Source organism: Muntiacus reevesi, chromosome 1 (assembly GCF_963930625.1).
Source record: "Muntiacus reevesi chromosome 1, mMunRee1.1, whole genome shotgun sequence".
NCBI classification, from domain to species: Eukaryota; Metazoa; Chordata; class Mammalia; order Artiodactyla; family Cervidae; genus Muntiacus; species Muntiacus reevesi.
This window is the reverse complement of record NC_089249.1, coordinates 154,601,596-154,614,203: the sequence shown is the minus strand read 5'-3', so window position 1 is coordinate 154,614,203 and position 12,608 is coordinate 154,601,596. Positions and strand designations below refer to the sequence as shown.

Genomic DNA, 12,608 nt, shown 5'->3' with positions numbered 1-12,608 from the left:
CGAGGTGTTTGGCGAGTCCGGGGAGGCAGGGATGGGCTCTAGCGGGCGGCTCTGGCTCAGTCACACGTCACTCCGCTCCTGCTTTCGAGCGCACCTTGACCGTTCCTTAGCGAGAGACCCGCCGCAGGCAAGAGGGGCGGGTGGGCAGGATTCTTCTCGAGTTTACGATATATTTCATCTATAAAACCTGATAAGTACAAAGCGCGCATAGTCTAATTTTTTCCGTTTTGTCCTTTTTTTTGCTTGTTTTTGAATATTTTTCACGTTAATACCGAAGTCACCTACAGATTACAATTAATAACTTAGAATTCCATTTTATAACATTATACACTGGCTTGTATATATATGTATAGTTTATATATAGATTTATACATATATAAAAACTCACACTGCACCAAGGAAACCCATGCTTATCGGCATAAGCAACAAAGAGAGCGACAAATACCGCAACGAGGAAAGTGCACCTTAGAATTTGTTTCCTTTTTTTTTTTTTACAATTGATATCGATATATATGTGTGTCCCAAAGACTCGACTCAGTGCCAAGAGATTTATACATCCTAAATTTATATTTGTTAGAGAGAATATTTAAACTTTTTTAAGGAAAGGGGAGACACATAAGACAGACTATCCTGCCATCCATTTGCGAGCGTGGGCAGGTGGGACGAGCATAGAGACGGGAGAGGCAGGAGCTGGCGCGGCGGCTGCAGCCTCTGAATTCGCAAGAATTCCTGGCCTTTCGAAGGGCTGGGGAGCCTTGATGAGGGCATCGGGGTCGAGGATCTGGGCGGCGCATCCCCTCCGAGAATATCTGCACCCGAAGCTGCTCCTCACTCCCCACCTACTGTCCAAAACAAAACTGAAAACCACCATGGAGCGAGAGTACCCTAGCCGGGGCGCAGAGCGCGCACCAGGCGAGGACTGGCCGGCGGCCCGCGAGGACCAGGCTGGTCCCTGTTTGGGGGCCGACAGGCTCGGGGCCGCTCGCCCTACTGCTTCTCAGGGGCGCCGTTGACCATGGGCCCGTACAGGCCGCTGCCATAGGTCGGCTCCTTGTGCACGGCAGCGGCGGCGGCCGAGCGGTCGCGCATGAGATCGCTGAAGGCGTAGTCCATGGGCGGGCGGAAGCCGAGGGTGGGTACCAGGCCAGCGGTGGAGTAGGGAGCCATGAAGGCCAGGCCGCGGCTGTGCGCCGCCGCCGCCGAGTAGGCCAGGCGCAGGGGGCTGAGGCCGAGCGGCGCGCCCAGCGGGTAGGCGCCGGCGTCGGCGCCGAAGTGACTGGCGTTGGGCTGCAGTGGCGAGAAGGCCGAGCGGCTGCTCAGCGAGCCCAGAGCTCCGGGCGCCATGGCGCCGGCCAGCAAAGGTCTGTGGTGCGGAGGTGCGGCGGGGCCCGCCTGCAGCGGCGCGGGGAGCCCCGGGCCCCCGGCGGCCGCGGCGTCCACGCGGCCTGGCCACGCGTCGTCCGCGGCGCCCACCGCCCCCACTGCGGCCTTGTCTGGGGGCACGGTGGGGCCGAGGCCGGCCGCCAGGCCTCCGCGGTGGTGGTTGAGCACCTGCTCGATGGCCTGCACCACGTCGCCGCCGCAGCCCTGCAACACCAGCTCCAGGACGCCCCGCCTGTGGCCCGGGAAGACGCGCGTCAAGATGTCCAGCGGCGTCCGCTGCCGTGGACCGGGGCCCCCGCCCAGCCCTGGCGCGGGCGAGGCCTCCGCCTCTTCTTTGTCGGCCTCGGAACCGGATTCTGAACCCAAAGGGCTGGCGGATCCCGGGCTGTCCTCCTCGCCGCCACCTCCGGGGCCGGCACTGCCTGGGCAGCTGCCACCTGCCTCTTTGGAGGCCCGGGCCAGGGGTGACCCCGAAAAGGACTCGCCGTCGCCGTTCTCCGAGCCTGAGCCCGGCCGCACCTCTGGGGACGATGTCCCAGGACCCGAGTCCGCGCCGTCGGGTGACAAGGGCTTTCCCGGCTGCGGCTGCGGGCTGCCTGGGCGGCCTGCCTGAAGCAGCGTCTTGGGGAACAAGTCAAACTTCTGTAACTTGGCCTCTAGGAGGGGAGAAAGGGGTATGTAAGGAGGGGTTAGCACGGAAATCACCGCACCCTGTGGCACCTGAGCCCTTCGGATCCCAGCTTCCTTTCCCTCTGAGCCCCACGACCATCGGCCTCCAAAGCCCGTCTTTTTGCTCCAGCATTCCTTCCCCTCTGAACTCCTAGAGCCCTAGCTCTCTTTCCAGGCTGTTAGAGCACACTCTTTCTGTACCCAGACCCCAACGACCTATGCGCTGTAAACTCAATGTCCAGGGACCCTCTTCCTACGACTGTGCCTAACATCTTCACTCTTCCTAGTCTTGCTCTGCTCTGGAGAAGTGGCCTGACCCGAAGTTCAAAAAGCAGCCAACACATGTCACACCTGTACCACCACGCTGTATAGAAGGCCTCACTCTATCCCTGTGATTCCAAGAGCCAACCCAGTCCCGGGTGCTCTCTGGTACCTGGGCAGCATAGCCTGTAAGGGGAGGTGCCTTGGGCGTTCATAAGATCCCAAACCTCTCTACAGGCAAAAGTAGAGCCTCTGTTTCTAATCCATCCTCTCCAAAATCAAGAGCTAAGAAGTTCTTCCCTCCCAAGCTGGAGGCTAAGACCCCCACTGGCCTAATTCCCAGCCCTACCAAAACAGCCTAAGGAGTCTCAAAAAGAGTAGGGCAGGACAGGGGATAGAGGGGAAAAAGGAAACGGGATTGAGAGAAGGGAGAGAGCGCATACTCTGAGAAAAGGGAGAAGAGTGAGGAAAGAAGCTGGAAAAAAGGAGCAGGGCGGTTAATCAGGGAACCCTGGGAACAGAAGAAAAGGAATCTCGCCCGGGGGACTCCAGGGTGGAAAAGGAATTCGGTGTCTTCAATACCTAGAATAAACGAAGCGGGGCGGGGGAGGAGATTTGGAGACAGTGGGATTTCTGAAGAGTTGGGAAGGAGCGGGGCGAGGGCGGGGGTGGGGGGATTGGGGGTGGGGTGGGTAATCTGCGGCGTGTGGAGAAGCGCAGAAAGAAGGAAAAGATAAGACGCGTGGGTTTTCGCGCTCGGGAGATGACCCAGTGAACTAACCAAGGAAGCTGGGACATCCCTGCGTTTCGGTAGAGGCGTTAAGATTAAAAGCTTTACTTGGGGCCTGGGGTGGGAGAAAGGAATAAAGTGCAAGTGCTTCAGAAAGGGGAGAAAGGAGAGTTTTGTGTGTTTGTGCCCCAAATTAGGAGCTGGGTGCGCGGCCAACTCCAGCAGTTGGGGCATTTGGAGAACGGGATTCTACTCTTTCAGTACCGAGATTAAGTCCCTAAGGCCTCGCACCCCTGGACCCGTCCCTGCTCCCTTCTCCTCACCTGAGCTCCCCGCGCCCGCGGCGCCGCCCCCGGCCCCCGCGGGCGCTCCAGCTCCCGGCCCCCCGCCGTCGGCTGCGCACACGGAGCCAAAGACCTCGTAGGCCGGTCGCGGCGGGATGATGCCATTGGCGGCGGCCAGCGCCAGGCCCTCGGCGGTGCCGTAGAGCAGCTGTAACTCGCGCGCCTCGTTCTCTTCCTGCGCCTGCTGCCTGCGCAGCGCCACCTGCGCCGCCATGACGCGCTGGCGCTCTGCGATGAGCGTGCACTTGGCGCACAGGCAGTCCTTCCAGCGGCAGTAGCGCTTGTGGCCCTTGAGCGCAGACACCACGCCGTGGTTGCGGCAGCGCGCGCACTTGGGCGTCCGCGGGTACTTCTCCGTAGCCCGCAACAGCAGCGGCGGCGCCCGTAGCAAGCCGCCCGCCACGCTCACCGGTAGCGAAGCGGCCGCCGCCGCCGCCGCTGCCACAGACGCCACCGAAGCCACGGGCGGCCCCGTCGCTGTCGCCGCCGCCGTCGCCGCGCCGGGTACGCTGGGCAGCTCAGAGCGCAGCTCCATGGCAGGACCTGGCGTGGAAGAACATGGGAAGAGAGGAGAAACTTGCGGTGAGGAGCGCATGGTGCATTAAGCTAAAGCGCACCCTTGAGGAATCTAGGTTTAGAGAGGGGCATTTCGGCAGCGGACAGTTTGGCTAGCAGTTACCAAATTGCTGGGAGGAGTTGCTTTGGAGCCTCCTTGTAAATGCCCAGCTCCTTCACCCCACTCCCTTCAGAGTTCTTCTTATAACTCATTTATGCACTGTGTGTAGATTTCATTTGAATCAGTTGTTCCGCTGGGGAAAAAAGTTTGAAAGTCACTGGTTCAGATGAGTGTAACGTGGGTTCTTTTTAAAAAAATACCCCCAAACTTTAGCATAACTGAGGCTAGTCGGGTAGAGAAGAATGTTTGTTTGATGGGACTCGGATTAGAGAGAAAAATTTGACCCAACAATTAGACTGATGCCAAGACCAACCAAAACAGGAAAATCCGGAGCGAAACGTTCGGTTTTGTAGAAGGGTGACGAGGAGGGAGGTACTAAACCATGGAGATCAGCTGGTGGGGCTGGAACAGTTTTCACTGGTGAGGGGTGAATGAGAGAGAGGGAAAAAAATCAAGAATAGAAAAAAAAAAAAGCTCTAGGAAGTGGAATGAAGGCGAGGAAATAAACTCAGGGGCAAAGTTAGGCCCAGGGGCCCATGGGAATGTGGAGGCTCCAAATTCCAAGGTACGAGCCTCCGGAGAGTAAGAGAAAATGGTTGTGAAGCTAAGTTTAGGAGGCCTGGGGATGAGGCTTAAAGAGAAAATTCAGAGCAAGAAACTTCTTTTCAATAGGCAAACCCACCCCGAAGATTACCATGAGAAGCGAGAGAAACAGCGAGAAACAGGTGATATTGGGGTCTGGGACCGAGGGTCCACGCGGGAGAGAGGTGTGCGCGTGAAAAAAAGAACCCTCAGGCATAGGCTGGGCTGGGGATCGAGTAAAAACAAGTTTTTAGCCTTGTAGTCCGGAGAAGTCGGGGAAGAAAAAGTATCTTGCAGAAATCAGGCATTGCAGAAGAGAGAGCCTTTTCGCTGAGCCACTCACCCAGCCTTCCCCTCCCCTCCTGGTTTAGGGATCCAGTCGTCAGACACGCCCTCCCCATCCTGGGGCCCCGCGGGACCCCGCTCGGGAGCAGATTTCCCAAGTTCTGGTCTCGGAGTTGGGTTCGTGGGACTTGAACGGCCCAAGTTGGCAGGACCGAGGCGTTGGGAGTCGCCTCTGGAAGTGGGTCGGAGAACACAGGAGTCCCCCCTGCGCCTTGGCCTCTGAAGGCCCAAGAAGGCCCAACTCTAGGCTTCCGCCGCGGCCTCCTCTGGGTCCCGGGATCCCGGCCTGAGGCCAGGACCGGATCCTGGTGTCTCCGCCCAAGAATTCTGGACCCCGTTCCAGTGAGCGTTGCCTCTTCCCTCAGGCCCCTCGAGCCGCGCAGTCCCTAAAGCCAGAGTGGCCCGGGTTTCGTCAACAGGGGCGGAAGGCCGGGCCGCGTCCCCCCGCCCTCCCTGAGGCCCTCAACTACCTGCCTTGGGCTCGGGGATCCTCCTCCGCGGGCGCTGCGCGCGCCTTCCAGCTCCGCCCGCGACGCTGGCGCTCTCAGCCTCTTCCCCTTGCCCCCGGCCCCTGATCTGACCACGTCACCCTCCTTCAGTCACCATGTCCGAACTTCCGGACCCCCTCTGAACGCCGCGCAGTCCAACCCTTCCGTCGGAAATCGGAGCCGGGGGACCGTTTAGGGATCGACTGGCTGGAACCCGCGACCCGGCCCTCGCCACGTCCCTTCGCGGAGCGCGCCGGACGCTGCGCACAGCCGGGCCGCAGTTGCCCGGCGCTGCCAGACTCTCAATGAGCCGCTCGCCCGCTCTATTGTTGCTCCTTAGGGCTCCATTAGACAGAATTGGACAACAATGTGGCGCCTGCCATTGGCCAGGGGAGGCAGACGGCGCTCTGATTGGCCGGGCCCGCGTCCGGGGAGCCCCGCATTCTACAGTGTCCGAAAGATTCGAAACTCCAAAAGCTTCTCTGAGCGCCTCGGGGAGGGGAGGGGAGGGGACGCGCCAGGGAAGGAGTGGAAAAAAGTGGGCAAGGAGGAGCGTTGAAAATACCGTGACAAGTAGTTTCCGTGTGCCCGAGAGCGTGTGAATTGCGCCTAATTACCGTGTCCGGTGCGCCTCTACGTAGACGTGTGTAACCCTTCGGTTTCTGGGGCGCGGGCTCCGCTGCGCCGCTCTCACTGGCTAGGGGCGCTTGGCAAGGCCGACATTCCCAAGTAGCCCTGGCGGCCGGGGGCGGGATGGGGGCAGGTGACAATTCAATTACTGCGGCCGGGGTGGGGGTGGAACGGGAGCACGGGGGTGGAGAAGGGAGGGTGCTCATGGCATAAATGCCAGGACGATTTTTCCTGCCTTTATCCCTCTCTGTTTCGGCTTGCTCCCAAGTCCGACGCGTTTGGGGTAGCTGAGACAATTTTTTTCCCCCTTTGCCGCCTTTAAAACGCAGGTCCTTTATTTTAAAAGTCCTGATACGATAGGTATCACGGAGGGTAAGTGTGGCTTGACGATTTTCGTTTTTAGAAAGGAGCCGGGAGAGGAGAATGAGATTGCGCTTCCTGTCGTCGCCCGCCCGGACAGTGCGCTCTGAGCCTTTCCCCTCCCAGCCCCCCTATTCCGTCCTTCTGCCCCATCTTGCGCTTTCTTTTCCTCCCTTTCGCAGCATCCAGGTACCTTTTCTTTGGTGGTGGGATTATTTTCGTCGTTGTTTTAAGTTAGCAGTTTGATTTTCTTTTTTAAACGAAAGTAAAAAGTGGCCTCTCCGACTCCCCAGATCCCCTTGGACGCAGGACGCACATCAGTCTGTCTGTCCTTCCGGTCCGGAGACAAGGTCGCCGCGGGCCCCCAAGAGTAGTTTTAAACTTTGGTCACACTCTCCCGTCCTGACGTCACGGCTCTGAGGAACTGCTTGGTGCGCTGAGGTAACAGGTTTCGGATTTTATTTCCCTTTTGAATGGCAACATCTGGAATTAATGCCGCGGTCCTAGGGCGGGATCGCTTCGGACTTTTCTGGCTCTGACTCTCTTTCCCTTTTCTTTCTGTCTTTTCCTCGTTCTAATGTTCTCGCATTCTTTTTTTCTCTTTACTCCGAAAGTAAAGAAAATTCATTTAATTCATGAGAAAAGAAAAATGAATTTCCTGTCGTTCTCTCTCCACTCCCGACCAAGTGTTTCCGCGTTGCTTTTTCGAACTTCCAGGACCCCCAGGCTCTGGCCCGCCGTCCTGGCGCGGAGATTCGTCCGGGAGCCTCCGGACACAGCCCTTCCCACCTGCAAGGTCAACTGCTGCCAGCGCAGCCGCCTCGGAGTCCCGGGCTGGGCAACTGGGCTGGGAAGGCTAGAGGAGAGGGGTTGCCACCGCAAGCCGTAGACCGTCGCGCAAGCTCCTCAGCGAAGCCAAGCCGGGGACCCCGGCAGGGGAGGGACTGGTGCGCGGAAGCATTGCTTCCAGAAAGTTGACCAGGCCCGCGCGCGACATGCTCAGACCTTGACGGTCTTCGATAATGACCGAAACCGGGCTGTTCGCCCCTAGCAAATTCCACTCGCTGGAGCCTGAGAGAGAAAGGCGTCAGCCCCCGTTGGGTCTCCCGCTCCGAGTGAGGGTAACGGATAACAGTCCTGCAGGGGCATGGGACGCAGACCCCCACCTCCAGCACCTTGAGGTTATGAGGTTAAGGAAATCTGTGCTTTAACTGCCCCCTAGCAGGGGGGGCGGGGGTGGCTGGAGGAGAGAGAAGAGAATCTGGCGCCGGAGGTCAGGCGCCTCTCAGAGCTCCCTTGGATAAAGTTTTCGAGTCATTTTAAACCTCAAACGAAAAGAAGTATAGACGTCCGCCTAGTTTGGGAGGCGGGGCGGGGGGGTCGTTGAGGCCAGGCCGCTGTGAGATTCCCTCACTCCCGTCCCAGTGATCCTGCGGCAGCCAAGGGTCAAGCCACGGGGTTTGGGGTCCCCGTGTTTTATCCTGCTGGTGTAGAAGGAATCTCATTTCCTTAAGATGGGGAGAGGACACAGCCTGGACCCCTGATCAACCAGAGGGAACCTGCCCATCCCTAGAGCCTGGCCTCTCTCCTCGCATTCACAACCCAACAGGTCCGGGACCACAACCTTTTCTTTTGATGTCTCTGAGGTTCTGATGTCCCCCTGTGCTCATGTGAGTGCGTGTGTCATGGAAGGAGTCAGAGTAACCGTCCTCCGACGAGGCGGCTGTACTCACACCTCCATAGGCCACTTTGAGCTAGTCCTGATTTGAGCTATGCTCTCAGAGGGGAGCAGACCGGAAGGTGGTCCCTGGACCTAACCTCCAAGGGTGGGGAGAGCATGCCCAGATTGAGGCATTAGGGGCCATGCCCCTAACACGTGCCGAAGTGTGGCTTCACAGCTTGACACACAGTCTGCACGTGTGACCTCATTCTGCACAAGTCTTGGACACACCCTCACACCTGAGCACCTCAGGTGGTGGTGGTGGTTTAATTGCTTAGTCGTGTCCAACTCGTGACCCCATGGAATGTAACCCATCAGGCTCTTCTGTCCATGGGATTTCCCAGGAAAGAAAACTAGAGTGGATTGCCATGTCCTTCTCCAGGGGATCTAAACTCATCTCTGACGCTACTGTCCCACCCCAGAGGACCCGTTCCGAAAGTTTGATGGGCTTCACAGGCCTCTCATAAGCGTGTTCTCATTCTGAGACATCCACTCGGTGTGTGACCTCTCACCCTGAGGTCCACAGACTCACACCCAGGTGACTGAACACCCAGACCGGAGCGTACGAACTTGCGCCTGGCTCGTCCAGGGACCTATCCCAACTACTACAGGGCCCTGCGGACCGCCGGACCCTGGGCAGAGAAAGTCAGACCTCTGGGACAAATGAGGTGCGGAGAGCAGAAAGCCCGTCTTCACACAATCGCACACATACACACTCGCTCACACATATCCTCTTAGCTCAAACTCTTTTGCACACACAGTTCTGCTGTGCCAAGATGTGGGGGCCCCGGGTGAGCCTGTCTGAGACTGGCCCCCAACCTTCGCCCCCGCCCAGGCAGCGGTGGGGTACAGAGGGATGGCCCCTCTGGGGGCCCAGGGGGAGGCCGGGGGTGGGGGCTGTAGGAGGGCGCAGAGAGGGCTGCGGGCGGGGCGCGGTGGCGCCGAGCAGGAGCCGGGCCGGGACGCCGCCGACGGGGGACCCGGAGGCACTGACTTTTGCGCTGTTCGCCCTCGGCCGCGGAGCGAGCAGACGCCATCTGTTTGCCGGCTGCGGCGCGTCCCGTTTAATTACCCTCCCAGCAGCCTAATAGAGATGATATTAAACTAAATCTTTCTGACATTAAAAGTAATTATCCCCAAATCAGTGGCTTCGGGACGGAATCGCCCCTCCCGCCCCTGCCCCTCCCCCGGCCGCGCCAGATTCCGTTAGTTTGGCTGAAACTCCTTACCGGGAAGGGGGCGCGGGGAAAAGAGGGCAAGTGCCTTTGGGAGAAGGAGTCTACGCGGGCCGCCCCAAGCACGCTGTTTCCAGCACAACTACAGACGCTCTTGTGCATACGACCTGCGCAAGACACACACACACCTGTACACGCACAGACACACAACGACATCTTCCTCCGGATCAACTCGCGAGCTACGTTCATTAAGACTGTCTGCCGCGTGCACCCCCAGATGGACAGGGAGAATCGCAGCCTGGTTTGCAGTCCTGGTCCTCAGCCCCTAAAATGGTCTTTTTGCGTGGTCGAGGCCTCGGATCTGGCCTAGGCCAGGACCAAAGACCCAGATACAAGTTTGCAACCACAAAGACCCTCTGCCATCCTGGCGCTTGACTTCTCAGGCGCTCGACCTGTTAGGGGCCCTGCGCCTCAAGCTTCCTTCACGTGCGTTCGTAAGTCACAGCACCCTCTGCCTCTGAGAGGCAAGTCCTGTTATCCCACTTGACAGGTGAGAAGACAGACTCAGAGAGGTGAGGTAACTTGTCCCACATCTTACAACTAGTACGGACACAGCAGAATTCGAACTCGGGTGTACCAGGGAAGCCAGAGTCTAGGTTCTGCCGGATTCCAGGCGCGAGCTCTCGCTGGGCAGGGTGGATGTCTGGGCCTGAGGCCCCTCTCGGAACCCTTACCCTGGCGCCCGCAGGACTGGCCTCTTCCCGGGCTCTCAACTCCCCCAGGGAATGCGTGAGTTGGGGACCGAGCTGCAGGCGGAGGGAGCGAGGTCATCCACGCGGAGAGCGCGGGCGGAACCCCGAGGCGGAGCCTCAGCCGCAGCCCTCCTCTGGTTCAAGCCCTTGCCTCTGCAGGTCGCTCCCAGGAGGGGCGGCTGCCCCTTGCCGCCTGGCTTCCTAGCTCCACATCCTTCTTGGTGAGCGCATCTGAGCCGGGGACAAACGCGCAGAGTGATGTTCATCACCCTCCTACTTGCTTCTAGTTTTGAGTGTCTACTGTGTACCGCTACTCTGCGAAACGCTTGGTGTGTGCTGCCTTGCGTGTTCCGCAGTCCTTGGGGGAGGTGGGACGTGCCGCCTTTCCCCAAGAGTCGGCCGAGGTTCCAAGGTTCGGCGAGGCGACGTGACTTGCCCGGGGTTGTAGCGCTGCTGAGCCCAGAGGAAGACCGGCACCCAGATCCGACTCCCATTCCCAGGCGTTTTTCTTCTCACCTTCAGTTCTGGGCTGGAAGGGTCAGACCTGGGAGCTTTCAGTCGATTCCATTCTGTTCACCTCACTGGTTATTCACGGAAACGTGAACGTTGGTCATTCGTTCATTTCATTAATATCGAGCACCTTGTAGTGCCTGGCCCTGAGGACTGCAGAGAAATCCACCGCGATGGGCCCTTAAAGAGTCCACTGGCCAGCTGTGGACCCAGTCACCTAACCCTGAGCTCACAGGGAGCGCAGGGCTGAGGTGTGAGTGGGCAAAGAGGGGTGAAAGGAACCTGCTGAAGAAAGGGACCCCTGATGCAAGACTTCAGCTTTCCCAAACGGAGACATTATTGCCTGTTCTGATAAGTAAAACATTTTAGACATTCCAGCAAAGTGTATCTGGAATATTTCTGTGTGCCTCCATTTACAACAATATACTTTTTGTTATTTTTAAAAATTTGCAAATATGATAAACACTTTTCATACCAATCAATATATCTACATAATCTCTTAAAGAACTGCTTAATATTTCATTGTATGAATATACCCTAATTTATTTAGCCAGTTCCCTTTTAATAGGTATTTAAGTTTGTTTCCAATATTTGCTATAATTAAAAAAATACAATGAACATCCTTTGTGAGTTTGCCTAATTATTTTCTTAGGATAAATTCCTAGAGATAAAATTGATTAATCAGAGGGTCAGAGGCTTTTTTTCAGTTTTTGATTGCTACCTGTCACTACTCAGGAAAAATTGTATCAGTGGACACACCCAACAGCAGTGCATTTTGCTGATCTTTTTAATCTTTGCCAGTTCAAGCAGGAAAAAGGGATCTTATTGTCACTGTAATTGGCATTTCCTTAGTTTTTCCCATATGAGTTGTTCATTAATGTTTAAAAAATATCTGTGTATGTCTTTACTTATTTTTCTAACAGATAGCTTCTCTTTTCCTTAATCTGTAATTGCTTTATATAGTAAAATCAGCAGTATCCTCTTATCTGGACATATGCTGCATTTCTCCATTTTTATTGATCTTATGTTGCTATTGTTATACCAAAACTAACATTTTTCATGTAGTCACATCTGTCATTTTTTCTTTATTCTATTTACAGATCATACTTAACAAGAGTTTTTTCAGATCCAACTATCCAAAAGCATTTACCTGTATTTTATATTAGCACTTTAAAATTTACATTTATTTACATTTTAAAATTAATTTTCAAATATTAATATGGAATACGTGAAGTAAGTTTGTGGTTTAATTTCCCCCCAATGATTAGTCAGTTATTATAGCACCGCTTAATGACTCACCATGTCCCCACTGACCAGATACCATACTCTGCCTTCTCAGGTGAACTTGGGTCCTCTCTGCACTTTCTCATCTAGGGAGCTATTTCCTTTTGCCCTAGTCTCACCCTTTTAATTATGGTAGTTCTGTAATGCTTGAAAGGGCAACTCACTTTCTGATTCCTGATTCTTTCCTCCCTCCCCAAATTCTCATAGTTATTTTGGAAAGACAGTCTTCTAAATAAATATTTTAGAATTTTTAAGGCTAGTTCCAAAAAGAAAGTGAAAAATGTTAAACCCTTTGGAAATTTGATTTAACTGCCTTTAGACATTACTTTGAGGGAGATTATACATCTTCCCAATATGCTATTTTTTCATCTAGGACCCAGAATGACTTTCACTTATTCACAACTTTTACAGCCCTTTGTAAATTGTTGTGTTTTTTTCCCCCCTGTAGTTCTGTTTCTTAAGCATTCCTTGGCATTTTATGTGCTTTTGTGAATGAAATCTTTGCTTGCATTACAATGTCTAGCTAGTTATGACAGGAGCACAAGAAAGTTATGGGTTACAGTAAATTTTTCTTGAAACCAGTCTCCTTTCTGACCCCTCCCCCCTTTAAATATAGTTCTCAGTTTCCTGGAGCTGAGTTTGGAAGGACCTGGAATTGACCAGGCTGAGGAAAGGAGGGAGGGAGAGGCAATTTGGCAG

The 12,608-nt window shown here is 55.5% G+C and overlaps 1 protein-coding gene across 1 annotated transcript; it reads right to left on the bottom strand.

Moving 5' to 3' along the window:
• Window positions 1-987: 987 nt before the first annotated feature.
• On the bottom strand, window positions 988-3,922 carry DMRTA2 (DMRT like family A2). Its single transcript, XM_065929107.1, has 2 exons — window positions 3,367-3,922; window positions 988-2,039 (listed from the first exon to the last, which is right to left on the bottom strand). Exons 1-2 carry the CDS (start codon window positions 3,920-3,922, stop codon window positions 988-990), a joined length of 1,608 nt encoding a protein of 535 aa, XP_065785179.1.
• Window positions 3,923-12,608: the final 8,686 nt, after the last annotated feature.

What these genes read in the sequence shown, in the direction of transcription:
- DMRTA2 (XM_065929107.1), bottom strand. Translation starts at nt 3,922, where the DNA reads ATGGAGCTGCGCTCTGAGCTGCCCAGCGTACCCGGCGCGGCGACGGCG. An exon ending in CGCGGGCGCGGGGAGCTCAG is followed by an intron (nt 2,040 to 3,366) that starts GTGAGGAGAAGG and finishes CTCCCCTCCTAG; the next exon opens with AGGCCAAGTTACAGAAGTTT.